The sequence below is a fragment of the Bos grunniens genome, chromosome 4 (genome assembly GCF_055505025.1).
Source record: "Bos grunniens cultivar Pamir isolate PY7600 chromosome 4, Bosgru_T2T1.0, whole genome shotgun sequence".
Classification (NCBI taxonomy): Eukaryota; Metazoa; Chordata; class Mammalia; order Artiodactyla; family Bovidae; genus Bos; species Bos grunniens.
Genome location: NC_141168.1, coordinates 33,173,755 through 33,192,582, shown reverse-complemented (window position 1 = coordinate 33,192,582; position 18,828 = coordinate 33,173,755). Strand labels below are relative to the sequence as shown.

The following is an 18,828-nucleotide window of genomic DNA, read 5'->3' as shown; positions in this document are numbered from 1 at the left end:
ATCATCCAGCAGTTTAAAACTTGAATAAATCCATCAACTTTGTTGAAAGCAGAGAAACAGAAGACATCTAATTTGCAGGAGGATTTATTATATCATTGGTCAACTGTTTTCTCAAAACTACCAGGAACATTAATTTTTTTTGCTTTTTGAATGGTGATGTGGAGGTTTTCCACTCTAGGAAAAACATCATGGTAAGATTCAAGTTGGATGAGAGGTGAACCTTTCTTTTGTAAAGTTAAAGTAAGAAGTCTGAAAAGTGGGTTGAGAGAGAACTTGCACTTAGCAGGCTCTTCCCTGAAAAGAAGGGCTTCAGGGAGCAGTATTTATGAACTAGAAGAATCATATACCAATTCTGTTAAAGCTGAACTTGTGCCTCTGTATCCCTCCGCAAGTCCTCTTGTTTACCCAAGTGGTCCCTCATCTCAGGGTATCCAGGGTAACAAAGATCTGAAAGTGCTTTTGAATTCCAGCCTCAATATGGCACACAGAAGCAGAAGAACTGGTCCTTTAAAGGGAATATGTTTCCCAAGGAACTTCTAGATAAATGGGAGCTTGGGGTGTGAGAATGAGGACTGGATATCCTGTTAATCTGGGTAGGTGCTGGCTCAAGAGTCTTACTCTGATACCTACTGAGAGACTGTATTTTTTAAAATAATCTAAATAGTAGAGAAAACATTTTAATTAGATTACAGACCACAAATGGGCCATATTATCTGTGGCTGGTGCTAGACAAGAACCAGGAGGTATCATATACAGCCTTTGTATTGAAGGAACTTCCATTTTATTAAAGGTAAAGCGGAAGTCACTCAGTCGTCTCCAACTCTTTGTGACCCCATGGACTGCAGCCCTGCCCCAGGCTCCTCTGTCTGTGGGATTCTCCATACAAGAATACTGGAGTACGGGTAGCCATTCCCTCCTCCAGGGGATCTTCCTGACCCAGGGATCAAACCTAGGTCTCCAATTTACTGTGTTGACCTAAAAGTTCATTTGGGTTTTTTCATTAACATCTTATGGAGAAAGCTGAATGAAATTTTGTTGTTGTCCAGTCACTAAGTTGTGTCTGATTCTTGATCCCATGGACTGCAGCACGCCAGGCTGCTCTGCTGCTGCTGCTAAGTCGCTTCAGTCGTGTCCGACTCTGTGCGACCCCACAGACGGCAGCCCAACAGGCTCCCCCATCCCTGGGATTCTCCAGGCAAGAACACTGGAATGGGTTGCCATTTCCTTCTCCAATGCATGAAAGTGAAAAGTGAAAGTGAAGTCGCTCAGTCGTGTCCGACTCTTTGTGACCCCATGGACTGCAGCCTACCAGGCTCCTCCATCCATGGGATTTTCCAGGCAAGAGTACTGGAGTGGGTTGCCATTGCCTTCTCCGGCCAGGCTGCTCTATCCTCTACTAACTCCCGGAGTTTGCTCAGATTCATGTCCATTGAGTTGGTGATGCTATCTAACCATCTCATCCACTGCCGCCCTCTTTCTCCCTTCAGGCCAACCCAATATGTGAGCCATCTGCTGAGAAAACTAGATTCAAGCAGGAAGAGGACTTGTGGGTAACATTATTAAAGCAGTGGCTCAGGGGAAGAGGAAAGAAGGTGGCTACAGAATGCATTATTCTAGAAAAGAAGAGCGTGAGGTCAGAAGTTCTGGGCAGCAGGGGGTGTTTCTCCAAGGAACTGCACCAGAGAAAGGTTAAATGTGGACATTTTCCATGATAGAAGGCATCTACTAACCAAGAGAGGACCACAGAGAGCGCTTATATATTAATACAATGGCATTTTGCCCCTTCACCTCTTCCCTCCTCCAGCCTACCCAAAATTGGTAGAAAAGAACATACGAGCAGGCAAAAACAAAATGCAAGTGAGGAACAGACAACAGTACTCTTTCCCCAGGACGGGTTTCTGGGCATGCTGGGAGGAAAGAAAGGAAAAGAATGTGACAGTGAAAGCGTTAGTCGTTCAGTCATGTCTGACTCTTTGCAATCCCACGTTCTATAGCCCACCAGGTTCCTCTGTGAATGGAATTCTCCAGGCAAGAATACTGGAGTGGGTAGCCATTTACCTCTTCAGGGCATCTTTCTGACCCAGGGATTGAACCCGGGTCCCTGCATTGCAGGCAGATGCTTTACCATCTGAGCCACTGGGAAGCCACCAAGGGAAATCGTACCCTTTTGAAATGGGTAGGTTTTGATTTAAAGTGATAGGGAAATTTGAACACCTAAACATGTTATTTGACACCTGAAAAGTGGTTCAGAGTGTAAAGCATCTGCTTGCAATGCAGGAGACCCAGGTTTCATCTCTGGGTTGGCAAGATACCCTGGAGAAGAAAATGACAAACCCACTCCAGTATTCTTGCCTGGAGAATTCCATGGACAGAGGAGCCTGGTGGGCTACAAGCCCATGGGGTTGCAAAAAGCTGGACACAATCAAGCAACTAACACTCTCACTTTCAAACATGTTATTGGATGGGCAGCAAAGCTCTGGTTTCTGCTAAGATCTCTCCCACTAGAACAGGAGGGTATTTCTGGAGCACATCTGAGAGCAGTACCATGAGAAAAGTTGTTTGCTACTTACACTCTGTGAAATGTTTTCCACTCAATAAATTGGCTACATAGATCAAATAATGATGAAAATAGCTCCAAAACATTTCTCTGGAACAAAGTCAAGGATTATAAGGGAACGTCAGGGGCTTCCCTGATAGCTCATTTGGTAAAGAATCTGCCTGCAATGCAGGAGACGCCAGTTCGATTCCTGGGTCAGGAAGATCCACTGGAGAAGAGATAGGCTACCCACTCCAGTATTCTTGGGCTTTCCTTGAGGTTCAGCTGGTAAAAAAAAATCCACCTGCAATGCAGGAGACCTGGGTTCGATCCCTGGGTTGGGAAGATCCCCCAGAGAAGGGAAAGACTACTCACTCCAGTATTCTGGCTTAGAGAATTCCACAGACTGTGTAGTCCATGGGGTCTCAGAGAGTTGGACATGACTGAGCAACTTTCACTTTCTTTTCATTTTACTTACAAACTGTAAATCCCTCCTTGAGATGTTGAGACTCACAGATACACACTTTCTCCCGAGCTCTCTCAGTGGTGTTTTCCATTAGTGCTTTTCACCAAGCATCTGGAATCTTAATCCATCGTGCTTTCCCTCTAATTCAGATGCCACCAGTGGTCAGCATCCACACATTAGCTTCTTTTACTTCCAAATAATCTCTCAATGAATGTAATTTCTGTATTTGGCCAATGTCTGTCTCTTTAGGCTTCATTTTCTTCTGCACCAGTAGCATGAGTTTGAGAAAAATGTTATTTCTGGCAAATTTATTTAAAAGGAGAGAATATCGTATTTTTAAAGATGAAAATGAGAAAAATGAAATGTGTGTGGTTTGTGTTTTCCTTTTGATGCATTAAGAATAGGCATATTTTTGACAGATGATTTTAAAATGTAGTATATTCTATCTTTCGTGAGCAAGAGTAGCTGGATAAAGAATAACACTTCAAAACTAATTTTGGCCTTAGTAGATACTAAAATGGAAACAACTATGTTTTTTTGAAAAAATATGGTTACCTTTCTCTTGGTTTATTTTTATTTAATCTCTCTTAAACATGTGTCCCAGTAGCTTGTCATTCTGTTAAGCTTCCCATAAGTGGCAATAATCTTTCAATAGTTTGACAGATTATTATAATTCTGGTTCAGAATTTAAAGTTTCCAGAAGCAAGTACTAAAGTCTGCGTTTCCCATCATTTCCATGAGGTAGAAGAATGTTCTGTTCCAATAAGCATAAATATATTTGTCTAATGACACAACTCAATAGCTTTTCTTACTGTTCCTTGCCTTTCTATTTTATTATTTGCTTTGATGGGGGTCAGGGACAGAGACCTATTAACCTTCAAGTGTCTTTAATAAGAGAGTACCACTGGATGAGAGAGAGAGGGGGTATTGCAAAAAACAGTGCAGTTTCCCAGGATCTTTTCTGTGTGTGGCAAGAACATTTAACAAGAGATCTACCCCTTAAAGAACTTTTAGGAGAACAATACAGTATTGTTAACTATGGGTACAACTACAGACAGCAAATCTCTTGAATTTTAGTCACCTTGCATATTTGAAACATTATACTGGTTGCATTGGAGAAGGAAAAGGCAACCCACTCCAGTACTCTTGCTTGGAGAATCCCATAGACAGAGGAGCCTGGTGGGCTACAGTCCATGGGGTCACAAAGAGGTGGACATGACTGAAGTGACTTAGCATGCACTCCTTGAAAAGTAACTTCCCATTCCCAGCTCCCAGAAGTTCCTGATTTGTTTTTTTAAAATGAATTTCCTTGCATTTATTTCCCCAGAACCAAGATCTACCTTGGCCTTCCATAGGGTACCATTAGCTCTTATGTTTTACGCACTCGAAGAATGCTCATTGTCTGTAGGGCAAGTGTGTAAGTGTGCAAAGATCACCACATATGAAGAGATTGGTGACCACCACATGACAACAAGAAGTCACTCCCTGTCCCTTCCAGCATCAGCCTGTTGTCTGACTATCTCTCTACTTCCATTCAGATGGTATCATTAAGGGTATGGGCTAAAACTGAAATAATGAAATATCTCAAAATGGTAAAAAGCTATAAAAGTGGAGCAACAATGCTGTACGTTATTACAGAGAACCAAACTTTCCCAGGTTCACTGAGACACTATGAAACGACGAATTTTCTCGACTGACGATACCATTTGTCTACATTCCCCTCATCTCTATTAAAAAAGAAAACAAAGGTACAAATAAAGCTTCAATAGATGACTACCACTCTTCACGAATCAGACTTGTCTATAAACATCGTTTTTATTAGATCCCAGGTTCTATATTCTAAGTTATGTACCAACCTCACACGCTATTTTCTACCTAATTGCTGGCAGGAAATCTGAATTATAGGAATGAAATAGGCAATGGCTAGAAATCCTGATTACATTTATTGGGAATATGGACTAAATAAGGCACTTTACTATCAGACAGAAGGATGAATCGATCTCCAACAAAGCACAAATTGTTAAACAGTAAAATTCAGAAAAATTGTCCAAGGCATAATTCACTATTATGATGGAGGAGATAAATCCGTTTCCTGTTGAGTAAGATGAATTCAAGATAAAAGTAACCACATTGCTGAAAAGCTGCAGTTGGTCAGCATTTAGGAGATACATCTTTAAGGAAATTTGTGCTAGGAACAATAATAAACACATCCTTTAGTTCTTACAAATTAACTCAGAATTCATGAGGAAATGCGCATAAGATATTTCCGCCAAATTTCCCTGTGGTAAGAGTAATAAAAAGGACTGTCCGTGCATTAAGTCGCTTTAGTCGTGTCTAATTCTTTGCAACCCTGTGGACTGTAGCCCACCAGGCTCACCTTTCCATGGGATTCTCCAGGTAGGAATACTGGAGTGGGTTGCTATTTCCTCCTCTAGGAAATCCTCCTGATTCAGGGACTAAACCTGGGATATAGGTTAAATCTCCTGCAATGGCAGGTTGGATGTTTACCACTAGTGCCACCTGGGAAGCCCCCAAGAAAATAGTATTGAAGGCTTACTGTAATATTTTCTAACTCACAAATATTTTAATTCATTTAAAGTGTCCATGTGTAATTTTCCTAGTATAGCATCTCTTTATGAATACATTCTGAATTTATTAGAAATTAAATAGGAAGCATTTTTTGAAAATTTTACTATTTGTGACACAAGTTATTGTTAAAATAACTATATAAAAATTAACTCATTTCATTGAACAAATATTTAAGTATCAATTAAATACACTTTGTAGAGATTATGCCAAGAGAAAAAAAAGCCAGATACAAAAGACTATATTTTACATATCATTTATATGAAATGTTCATAAAAAAATTATAGAGCTAGAAAGCATATGAGTGGTTTCCTGGAACTGAGTAAGACTGCAAATGGGAATGAAGCAATTTTGTGAAATAATGTGTTCTGAAACTGAATTGTGATGATAGCACAAGTGTATAAATATATTAAAAATCATCTAAATTTCAATAAAAGAAGAGCCACCAGGGAAGTTTTATATATAAATTATACATCAGTAAAACTTGAAAAAAAAAAAAGATTCTTTAAAAACATCATGGTATTGAGCTTCTAAGGGCCTTTGCACTCCCTTAAGAACTCATGGAGTGCTAGAGTAGGGTAGTGTTTATGAACCCTCCAAATTAATATACTAACACCCTAATCCCCAATGTGATTTTACTTGGAGGCAGGGCCTCTGGGAGGTAATTGGGCTCAGATGAGGTCATGTGGGGAGAGATCCATGAAAATATGGCTGTCCTTTAAGAAGATGAAGAGAAATGAGATGGTTCTCTTCACTATGTGAAGACACAGCAAGAAGGCAGCCTTCTGTAAAGCAGGTTTTCACCAAGAACCTAACCTAGCAGGGCTCATGGTTCATTATGTAATCAGAATTAGTAATCACAAAAGACCTACAAACAAAAATCCAACCCCTGATGGTCCCATTGGTAATTCTACCAAACACATAAATGATAATTAATACCAATTTTTCATACCCTTCCAAGAAGTTTTTATGAGGCCAATATAAACCCAGACAGAAGTCACCAGGAATGGGTACTACAGACCAATCTCTTATGAACATAGATTTAAAAAATCCTCAACAAGATACTAGAACACTTAATCCAGTAACAAAAAGAATTACATATCATGACCAAGTGGCAATTACATCAGAAATGCAAGGTTGGTTTAACACCCCCAATACCATATAATGCAATGTACCATACTGATAGAATAAAAGGCAAATACCACATGATCATCTCAACAGAAGCAAAGAAGACAACTGACAAAGTCCAACACTCTTTTATGGAAAAAAAATCCACTCAAACTAGCAATAGAAAAGTTTCCTCAAACAGATAAGGGGTATCTATTAAAAAGGCACAGCTAACATCATGTTTAATGATGAAAGACTATGCTTTTCCCCATAATCAACAATAAAAGAATGTACATTCTTGCCACTTCTATCTAACATTGTACTGAAGGAGCTAGGGCAATTATGCAAAAAATTAAAAAGAATTCAGATTGGACAATAAGAAGTAAAAGAATCATTATTTGCAAATGTCATGTTAAATAGAGAAAAGTCTAATAAATCCAGTAAAAATCATTAGAATAAACAACTTCAGTAAGGGTACATCATATGGAAGTAATATATAAAAATCAACTGTATTTCTATACACTTGCAATAAATAATCCAAAAATAAATTTAAATGAACAATTCCATTAATAATGACATCAAAAAGAATTAAATACTAGAAATAAACTTAACCAAAGAAGTAAAAAACATATCTTGAAAACTACAAAACACTGGAAAAAAATTATAGATTCAGAAATGCAAAGACATCCCATGTTCCTCAGTAGGAAGACTTAATATTGTTAAGATGGCAATACGCTCCAAATTGACCCCAGGTCCATTACGATTCCTATCTGAATCTTAGCTGGTGATATTTACAAAGTTTTTGCAGAAATTGACAGTGATCCTAAAACTAATATGCAAAATCAGAATAGCCAAAATAATCCTGAAAAAGAATGTATTTGGAAGACACACGCACTTGATTTTAAAACTTAATACAAAGCAATGGTAAACAAGATAATGTGGTACTAGCATAAGAATAAACATAAAGATGTATCATTAGAATACTTTTGAGATTGAGAGTACATAAATAAACCCATATATCTATGGTCAAGTGATTTCCAGAAGGGTACCAAGAATACTGAATGGACAAGTAGTTTCTTCAATAAAGGTGTTGGGACAACTGGATTGTCATACACAAGAGAAGGAAGTTATACCCTACATGAAAAGTTAAGTAGCTCAGTCGTGTCCGACTCTTTGCGACCCCGTGGACTGTAACCTACCAGGCTCCTCCCTCCATGGGATTCTCCAGGCAAGACTACTGGAGTGGGTTGCCACTTCCTTCTCCAGGGGATCTTCCCAAACCAGGGATCAAACTTTGGTCTCCCGCATTGCAGGCAGATGCTTTAAACTCTGAGCCTCCAGGGAAGCCCTACATACCCTACATACTATGTACCAAAATTAGCTTAAAATGGATCAATGACCTAAATATAAAAGCTGAAATCATGACAGTGTAGGCAAAAAAACACAGGAATAAATAAATGTATGTGACCTTGGATTTGGCACTAGATTCTAAGATACAACACCAAAAGCACAAGCAACAAAAACTAGATAAAACTTATGCTTCAAAAGATTTTTACCAACAAACTAAAAAGACAATGCATGAATGGAAGAAAACATTTGCAAATCATATATATATATATATATATATATGTTTGGGGTCTAGTATCTCAGTGATCAGTGCAAAGAAATAGAGGAAAACAATAGAATGGGAAAGACTAGAGATCTCTTCAAGAAAATTAGAGACACCAAGGGAACATTTCAGGCAAAGATGGGCTCAATAAAAGACAGAAATGGTAGGGACCTAACAGAAGCAGAAGATATTAAGAAGAGGTGGCAAGAATACACAGAAGAACTGTACAAAAAAGATCTTCTTGACCCAGATAATCACAACGGTGTGATCACTTACCTAGAGCCAGACATCCTGGAATGTGACATCAAGTAGACCTTAGGAAAAGCATCACTATGAACAAAGCAAGTGGAGGGGATGGAATTACAGTTGAGCTATTTCAAATCCTAAAAGCTGATGATGTGAAAGTGCTGCACTCAATATGCCAGCACATTTGGAAAACTCAGCAGTGGCCACAGGACTGGAAAAGGTCAGTTTTCATTCCAAACCCTAAGAAAGGCAATGCTAAAGAATGCTCAAACTACCACACAATTGGACTCATCTCACATGCTAGCAAAGTAATGTTCAATATTCTCCAAGCCAGGAGAAGCCTCTTGAGAGTATTGTGGACTACAAGGAGATCCAACTAGTCCATCCTAAAGGACATCAGTCCTGGGTGTTCACTGGAAGGACTGATGTTGAAGCTGAAACTCCAATATGTTGGCCACCTGATGAGAACAGCTGACTCATTTGAAAAGAAACTGATGCTGGGAAAGATTGAGGGCAGGAGAAGGGGATGACAGAGGATGAGATGGTTGGATGGCATCACCGACTCGATGGATATGGGTTTGGGTGAACTCCAGGATTTGGTGATGGACAGGGAGGCCTGGCGTGTTGCGGTACATGGGATCACAAAGAGTCGGACATGACTGAGCGATTGAACTGAACTGAGGCTTCAACAGTACGTGAACCGTGAACCTCCAGATGTTCAAGCTGGAATTAGAAAAGGCAGAGGAACCAGGGATCAAACTGCCAACATCCGCTGGATCATCGAAGAAGCAACAGAGTTCCAGAAAAACATCTATTTCTGCTTTATTGACTATGCCAAAGCCTTTGACTATGTGGATCACAATAAACTGTGGACATTCCTCAAGAGATGAGAATACCAGATCACCTGACCTGCCTCTTGAGAAGTCTATATGCAGGTCAAGAAGCAACAGTTAAAACTTGACATGGAACAACAAACTGGTTCCAAATATGAAAAGGAGTACGTCAAGGCTGTATACTGTCACCATTCTTATTTAAATTATATGAAGAGTACACTGTGAGTAACGCTGGGCTGCATGAAGCACAAGCTGGAAATAAGACTGCCAGGAGAAATATCAATAAACTCCGATATGCAGATGACACCACCCTTATGGCAGAAAGTGAAGAACTAAAGAGCCTCTTGATGAAAGTGAAAGAGGAGAGTAAAAAAGTTGGCATAAAGTTCAACATTCAGAAAACAAAGATCATGGCATCCGGTCTCATCACTTCATGGCAATAGATGAAGAAATAGTGGGAACAGTGGCAGACTTTATTTTCTTGGGCTCCAAAATCACTGCAGATGGTGACTGAAGCTATGAAATAAAAAGATGCTTACTCCTTGGAAGAAAAGTTATGACCAACCTAGACAGCAATATTAAAGAGCAGAGACATTACTTTGCCAACAAAAGTCCATCTAGTCAAGGCTATGGTTTTTCTAGTAGTCATGTATGGATGTGAGAGTTGGACAATAAAGAAAGGTGAGTGCAGAAGAATTGATGCTTTTGAACTGAGGTGTTGGAGAAGACTCTTGAGACTCCCTTTGGACTGCAAGGAGATCCAACCGGTCCATCTTAAAGGAAATCAGTCCTGAATATTCATTGGAAGGACTGATGTTGAAGCTGAAACTCCAATCCTTTGGCCACCTGATGCGAAGAGCTGACTCATTTGAAAAGACCGTGATGCTGGGAAAGATTGAAGGCAGGAGCAGAAGGGGAGGACAGAGGATGAGATGGTTGGATGGCATCATTGACCCAATGGACATGAGTTTGCTTAAACTCTGAGAGTTGCTGATGGACAGGGAGGCCTCACGTGCTGCAGTCCATGGGGACATGACTGAGCGACTGAACTGACTGAATTGAACTGATCTAGTATATAAATAGCTCTTTCAAATTAATAACCAAAGGGCAAACAACTCAAAAAATAGCCAAGAATTTGAATAGACATTTCTTTCTCTAACGATGGCTAATACAGGATATGAAAAGATGCTCAAGATCATTAATCATTCAGTTCAGTTCAGTTTAGTCGCTCAGTCATGTCTGACTCTTTGTGACCTCATGAATCACAGCATGCCAGGCCTCCCTGTCCATTACCAACTCCCAGATTTCACCCAAACTCATATGCATCGAGTTGGTGATGCCATCCAGCCATCTCATCCTCTGTCGTCCCCTTCTCCTCCTGCCCCCAATCCCTCCCAGCAACAGGGTCTTTTCAAATGAGTCAAGTCTTCGCATGAGGTGGCCAAAGTATTGGAGTTTCAGCTTTAGCATCAGTCCTTCCAAAGAACACCCAGGATTGGTCTCCTTTAGGATGGACTGGTTGGATCTCCTTGCAGTTCAAGGGACTCTCAAGAGTCTTCTCCAGCACCACAGTCCAAAAGCATCAATTCTTCGGCACTCAGCTTTCTTCACAGTCCAACTCTCATCAGAGAAGAGCAAATCAAAACCACAAAGTACTACTTAACTCTTACTAGGACCGCTATATACTTATATTTTTAAAAGGCCAAACAACAAGCACTGGTGAGCATATGAAGAAATTTAACTCTTCATTGCTGGTGGGAAAGTAAAATGGTACACTGTGAATAGGCATTTTGATGGATCATCAAAAACCTGAATGATATATCATTCAGCAATTCCATTCCTAGCTATATATACCCAAAAGAACTGAAAACAGGAACTCCAATGGATATTTGTATACCAGATTTACTTGAAGCATTAGCCACAGTAGCCAAAAGGTAGAAACAACACAAGTGTCATTAGCCTATATGGATAAACTAAATTTGGCATATACATACAATGGAATACCATTCATCCATAGAAAGGAATGAAGTCCTGACACATGCCACAAGATGGATGAACACTGAAAAACATGCTAAGTGAAAGAAGCCAGTCACAAAAGAACACATATTATATGACATTTACATGAAATGTCCTGAATAGGCGAATCTATAGAGACAGAAAGCCAGTAAGTAGTTGGTTGGGCTGAGGTGATTTGAGGTTGATATGTAAAAGTAAAGGGTTTCTTGGGACTACCTTGGTGGTCCAATGGTTAAGACCTCAAGTCTCCACTGCAGGAGGCATGGGTTCAATCCCTAGTAGTGGAACTGGAAAAGGTCAGTTTTCATTCCATTCCCAAAGAAAGGAAAGGCCAAAGAATGTTCAAACTATTGCACAGTTGCACTAATCCCACATGCTAGCAAAGTAATGCTCAAAATTCTCCAAGCCAGGCTTCAACAGTATGTGAACCATGAACTTCCAGATGTTCAAGCTTGATTTAGAAAAGGCAGAGGAACCAGAGATCAAATTGCCAACACCCGTTGTATCATCGAAAAAGCATGAGAGTTCCAGAAAAACGTCTATTTTTGCTTTAGTGACTAAGCTAAAGCCTTTGACTGTGTGGGTCACAATAAACTGTGGAAACTTCTGAAAGTGATGGGAATACCACAGCACCTCACCTGCTTCCTGAGAAATCTGTATGCAGGTCAGGAAGCAACAGTTAGAACTGGACATGGAACAACAGACTGGTTCCAAATTGCTAAAGGAATAAGCCAAGGCTGTATATTGTCAACCTGCTTATTTAACTTATATGCAGAGTACATCATGCAAAATGCCAGGCTGGCTGAAGCACAAGCTGGAATCAAGATTGCCAGGAGAAATATCAATAACCTCAGATAAACAGGTGATACCACCCTTGTGGCAGAGAGTGAAGAACTAAAGAGCCTCTTGATGAAAGTGAAAGAGGAGAGTGAAAAAGCTGGCTCAAAACTCAGCATTCAGAAGACTAAGATCATGGCATCAGGTCCCATCACTGGATGGCAAATAGGGCAAACAGTGGACACAGTGAGACTTTATTTTTTGGGCTCCAAAATCACTGCAGACGGTGACTGAAGTGAAGTGAAGTGGTCACTCAGTCGTGTCTGACTCTTTGTGACCCCATGGAGTGTAGCCCGCCAGGCTCCTCTGTCCATGGGATTCTCCAGGCAAGAATACTGGAGTGGGTTACCATTTCCTTCTCCAGGGGATCTTCCCTACCCAGGGATTGAACCCAGGTCTCCTGCATTGGAGGCAGACGCTTTAACCTCTGAGCCACCAGGGAACAGCCATGTAATTAAAAGACACTTGCTTCTTGGAAGAAAAACTATGACCAACATAGACTGCATATTGAAAAGCAGAGACTTTGCCAAACAACAGTCTGTCCAGTCTAAGCTATGGTTTTATCAGTCGTCATGTGTGGATGTAAGTTCAGTTCAGTTCAATCACTCAGTCATGTCTGACTCTTTGTGACCCATGGAGTGCAGCATTCCAGGCCTCCCTGTCCATCAGCAACTTCCAGAGCTTACTCAAACTCATGTCCACTGAGTCAGTGATGCCATCCAACCATCTCATCCTCTGTTGTCCCGTTCTGCTTTATAGTCCAACTCTCACATCCTTACATGACTACTGGAAAAACCGTAGCCTTGACTAGATGGACCTTTGTTGGCAAAGTAATGTCTCTGCTTTTTAATATGCTGTCTAGGCTGGTCATAACTTTCCTGCCAAGGAGTAACAGTCTTTTAATTTTTGGCTGCATTCACCATCTGCAATGATTTTGGAGATAAAAAAAAATGTATGTGAGAGTTGGATCATAAAGTAAGATGAGCGTGGAAGAATTGATGCTTTTGAACTGTGGTGTTGGAGAAGACTCTTGAGAGTCCCTTGGACTGCAAGGAGATCCAACCAGTCCATCCTAAAGGAAATCAGTCCTGAATATTCATTGGAAGGACTGATTCTGAAGCTGAAACTCCAATCCTTTGGCCACCTGATTTGAAGAACTGACTCACTGGAAAAGACCCTTATGCTGGGAAAGATCGCAGGCAGGAGGCAAAAGGGACGAAACAGAATGAGACGGTTGGATGGCATCATCGACTCGATGGACGTGAGGTTGAATAAGCTCCAGGAGTTGCTGATGGACAGGGAAGCCTGGTGTGCTGCAGTCCATGGGGTTGCAAAGAGTTGGACAGAACTAAGTGAATGAACTGAAGGGGAACTAAGATCCAACAGGCCACATGGTATGGTCAAGTAATAAAAAATAAATAAAGCTTTTAAAAAAGAGATTTTCTTTTCGAGGTGATGAGTATGCTTTAAAATTGACAGCGGTTGCATAACACTGTGAATATAGTTAAACAGCTAATATTTTAAAACAAATACCAAACCTCTCTCTTGACTCCATATGCCCTCCTAGAAATGGTTCCAATCTCCCTTTCCATCTCAAATAGCCTCTTCCTGAGAGGTTTTAACCTCTTAAAAAGCTGTTTATCCTCCTTATTTTCACTTCATTGTCATATTATAAATCAATTCTATTTGGCTGCAGGAATAAACACAACACCCTTTAATATTTACTGTGACAAGGCATAAAAGTAAGCTCAGGCACACAAATTGGTAAATTCTGGCTGAGTGTCTACTAGGTACTAGGATATAAGACTGATAGGACAAGAGTTCTGTTCAAACGGAGAGAGGAGCGACTTTCCTGGTGGTCCAGTGGCTAAGACTCCACACACCCAATGCAGGGGGCTTGGATTCTATCCCTGCTTGGGGAACTACACTCCACATGCAACAACTAGTAGTTTGCGTGCTGCTGCTGCTGCTGCTAAGTCGCTTCAGTCGTGTCCGACTCTGTGCAACCCCATAGACGGCAGCCCACCAGGCTCCCCCATCCCTGGGATTCTCCAGGCAAGAACACTGGAGTGGGTTGCCATTTCCTTCTCCAATGCAGGAAAGTGAAAAGTGAAGTCGCTCAGTCATGTCCGACTCTTAGAGACCCCATGGACTGCAGCCTACGGGCTCCTCTGCCCATGGGAATAGTTTGCATGCTGCAACTAAAAAAAAAATATATATATATATATATATATCCATCCTGCACGCTGCAGTGAAGATCGAAGATCCTTATGTGCCTCAACCAAGGCCTGGTGCAGCCAAATAAGTTTTTTTTTTTTTTTTCCAAAAAAGACAGAGGAAGGGAAACAATACAAAATACACAGATGAGAAACCATTAATTTAAAAATTATAAAGTGATGAGTCAGAAAATATCCACTTAGCAATGGGTTATCTAAAGGAATGAATTGTGCTCAGCAAATGATTATTTCTCAATACTAAAGATCAGCTTTAAAAAGATAAGAGGCAAAGTCACTGCAGGCAGAGGAAAAAGCAGGTGCCATGACGAGAGAAGGCTGAGAGGTAAGAGGAACTTCATGAGGTCCAGGGAGGTGGAAGAGTGACTGACCAGAGGAACAGAGGGGTAAGGTGAGGTCCCGGAGGTAAGGTGAGACTGGCCAGGGGTACACCTGTAGGGTTTTGTAAGGCAAGATGAGAAGTTTCAGCTTGCTTCTTCTCAACCCTGTAACAGTCTGTGCACATCTGTTCTGTTACTCGTAATCCTCTGCGTACCTCCTTTGACTCCCTCTGCTCTAAGAAAAATCAAAGTTTCCTATTCATCTCTGCCTATCCAGTGCCTAGCCAGTGATTAGCCAGAAGCTCAGAAGGTGAGGTTTCCTGAATGAAGACTCCACATATGGACACCATAATAAGGCAAAAATGCCAAGTCCTGTAAAGAAATTCTGAATGAAATTTAAATAGAATTAAAAAAATGTTATTGAAAGGCAGTGTGCAGATTAAGGCCAGGGGATCTTCATTTGAATTCTTCTGGCCAACGTAAGGTTATTTCTACCAGAGGTTGTGATGTGTTGCAAGTTTGAAATCAGTTAAACAGAACATCTTCCAAACTTAATTACACTCATTCCCAGCATCTGAAACATAAAACTGCCAGCAGTGAACAGCATTAGCATCTCCAGTGACTGCTCGGTAGTCATGAACTGGTTCTCTAACTCAAGCCTACTCACTGGAGCATCCCAAGACATCACCCACAACATCTACCTCAGCACCGCCACTGAAATGGAAAAGCTATAGATATTATATTACTAGTAACTGAAATAGAACTACCTTTTTAAATAACACATGATAACACATGCTTTCCTTACGAATGACTGACAAACATTTAATTGCCTAATAATTAGTTTCACATATGCATGCTGGATTTTCTGTTTGCACTACACAGGGGATTCTGCTATAGCTCTAATTACAGCCTCATTATTCAGAAAGGCACACACTGATTGTAACACAGTTGAGACAAAGGTAGCCAAGTAACAGTTTCAGAGTGCAAAACCACACAATTCTGCAAATCGATAAGGCACGTTTCTTTGGGAGGGAAGGAAAACACATTCTTTTCCCAGCGGGCTTACTGTGGCCTTGAGGCTTCCGCCTGGTCTGTCTGCAGTTTCTCTCCTCCTTCCACTTCCATTGTACAGTAAACAACTCGATTGGGAGCGACTGACCTCAAACCTTGCACTTCCATTATGACAATCTAAAGACAAGAAAAATGTTTCACAGATTTGTCAAATTGACAACATTTAGCAACAGAGACAGCAGCATGAACTACAATTAGAGAGACCAATTGATATAATTATCTGACAATCTCAATGGTATTTTATCTTCTTTATAATCCATCTTTATTCATGGACGGTATAGTACATAACGTTTTGAAAAAGTCAGGTATCTGAAGATGCACCTCCTACCAGCAATTAAGTTAAAGTCTCTAGATATGAGCCACAATGAAGTGAGATAAACACTCAGATCCTACAAAACAATTTTGGCAGGTCTGCATGAGGTAAGGCAGAATGATGAAAATGCAGTAAATATGTTACAAGAATACAGGTTGAATTCCATATAAGGTGACTGCTAGGCATTGTCACCATCACACCGATTCACAGATAATCAATACATGGCATCAGAAAATGTCCATACTCATTCATATGACTATCAGCATTTACAAAAGAATTTTCTTTATGGCCAACGTATATCTTATGAAAATATAAAAAATATAACTTGCCAAGAAGATCTTACTATTAACCAGACAAGGGAAACTATTTTCCCAATCCATTAATTTGATAAAGTCTACTGGAAAAGAGTAGAAAGACTGATATTAGCTTATATATTCGTAACTCCTGGGGAGAAGGAAAACATACTTTTCAAGTGTGCTTTTTATCTTTGTATAAAAGGCTGCCAATCTTAAAATATTGTAACTTAACATTCTCACTGGATATACATATAAAATATGAATACTGCTGAATATTATTTACTATAGCCTTTTAAAAATATCTGCATCATGAATTTTCCTAAATTTTCAACATCCATAAAATATATTCAATGGCATTCATTGAATATATTTATTCAATAAAAAATACATATATTTTATTGATCTCCTGTTGTATATGTACAAACAAGATTAACAGCATTCATGCCATGTAGCTACCAAAATATCCACTAAAAATGACTGTATCATTTACTGATTTTTTAAATACATTACTAAATCAGTATACCTTTTGTAGAGTTATGATATGAACCTTGAGGCAAAAAGTCTCAAAGAAACAAATCATCTTAATAGAACTTTTTTTCCTTTTAGTTCTGGTACAAGATTTTTTTGTAAATACAAATACCTACTGTTTTGTTTTTCCATAAAAAACATATTGGGAAACTGATCACCAAAAATACAAGTCAAATTCAGAAGCATTTTCTTCCCTCAGCCACGGCTTTTATCATTTTGTCATACGGAAATGCATACCAACATATGAATAAAAATAAACACAATGAAAACAGACTGTGAGAATGAATAGATAATAGTAACAGTGTTCACAGCTGCTCTAACACTCAAGGAAGCTGAGGTGAAGTACTAAACATGAAACAGAATTGAGTACACTAGATAAATCTAGAAATCTCGATGGCACGAGTTCACATTGTATCTGTCCTGCATTTCTTTCCTTTGTGTGTTTAATAGCTAGAGTGCAAGAGAGAACAAAGGAAGCATCTGCTTACCATTATTTCCGTTACCGCTACTACAAGCTATGCTATAAACAGGACAACCTAAACCAGATGACTGTGAAACAGTCTTCTGCCCCTCCAAACAACACTCCCTTCTGTGTTGGGAACATTCTCTCCTGCAGGACCGCCACTTTCAAAAGATGTAACTTCTACTGTGAATCCATGCACGCGTGCCTGCTTAGATTCTCAGTTGTGTCCGACTCTTTGTGACCTCACGTAGCCCGCCAGGCTCCTCTGTCCATGGGATTCTCCAGGCAAGAATGGAGACTGGGTTCCCATGCCCTCCTCCAGGGCATCTTCCCTACCCAGGGATAGAACCTGCATCTCCCATGTCTCCTGCATTGCAGGCAGATTATTTACCCGCCGAGACACTGGGGAAGCCCACACATATAAGTAAATAAAACAACAATATTCTGCAGATCTGACTTCCAAAAGGAATTCGAAAAGCACAGCTAGTTTCAATTATGAAGGATAAAAGCAGCTAAGAATTCCATGGACCATCATCTCCTCTAACTTTAGGTAACTGTTTCAACCAATTCCCAGCAAAACTTGATAATGAAACTGCAGAAAATAAAACTGATCCATGTTCTGTCTTCTCTTCCCATTTCTCTAGATGAATGATGTAATAAGGATAAGACAAAGTTATTCTAGAAGCATAAAGAAGGGAAGAATGTACAAAATATGAAATAGCATGTTTCTGAATAAGACATTGTCCATCCACAGAGTTACGTGGCAACTCAGGCATGTTCAGGTTGCAGTAAGAGGAAGCTGAGCAGTCTGGTGAACAGGGGACCATAAACGTACCTCCAGATACAGAGGAGGTCATGGGGTCTGCTGCCCTATTACCAACAAAAACAGTGTGAAAATCAACTATATTCATGCCACTGACACCATTTCCCTTACAACATACAGACTCATCACTTCCTGGATAAGTACTTTCCTAACTTCACTTGACTATTTAATTTTGACATACCACTGTATAGGTCAGTGTTTTGTGAGTTAGCTTGTCGTTTGCTTTATAATTCTCTCTGAAATCTTCATGAATGAAGAGACCTAAAAGTAATCTTGTGAGGCCAATGGCTGATTTTTTATACCATTAAAGTCCCTAACTCAAAAAACAGTTATCGTGTCAACTGAGTGGCCAGGTACTCTTTCAGAAGGCTCTTACCTCAGTAAGCAAAAACGAAGAAAAAAAGACTTGCTAAATGTTAACTTCCTAAAGTTTACATTCTAGAAGAGAAAACCGGATAATGAATAATATAATAAATAACTGAATTTTATGTTAGGTGCTGTGGTGGGAGACGGGATGAGTGGGCAGAAATTTTACAGAGATGAT

The 18,828-nt window shown here is 40.0% G+C and overlaps 1 protein-coding gene and 1 non-coding gene across 32 annotated transcripts in view; both read right to left on the bottom strand.

The window, feature by feature from the left end:
• Nucleotides 1-18,828, bottom strand: part of CADPS2 (calcium dependent secretion activator 2) — a 583,251-nt gene that overhangs the window by 318,729 nt on the left and 245,694 nt on the right. For all 31 annotated transcript variants that reach the window (XM_086395851.1, XM_086395848.1, XM_086395849.1 and 28 more), the window contains one exon: nucleotides 15,857-15,978. In XM_086395851.1, coding sequence (XP_086251977.1) covers nucleotides 15,857-15,978 — 122 coding nt within the window. The remainder of the gene's footprint in view (nucleotides 1-15,856; nucleotides 15,979-18,828) is intronic.
• Nucleotides 12,607-12,678, bottom strand: TRNAW-CCA (transfer RNA tryptophan (anticodon CCA)). The gene has a single exon. It is a non-coding gene; the product is annotated as a tRNA-Trp (tRNA).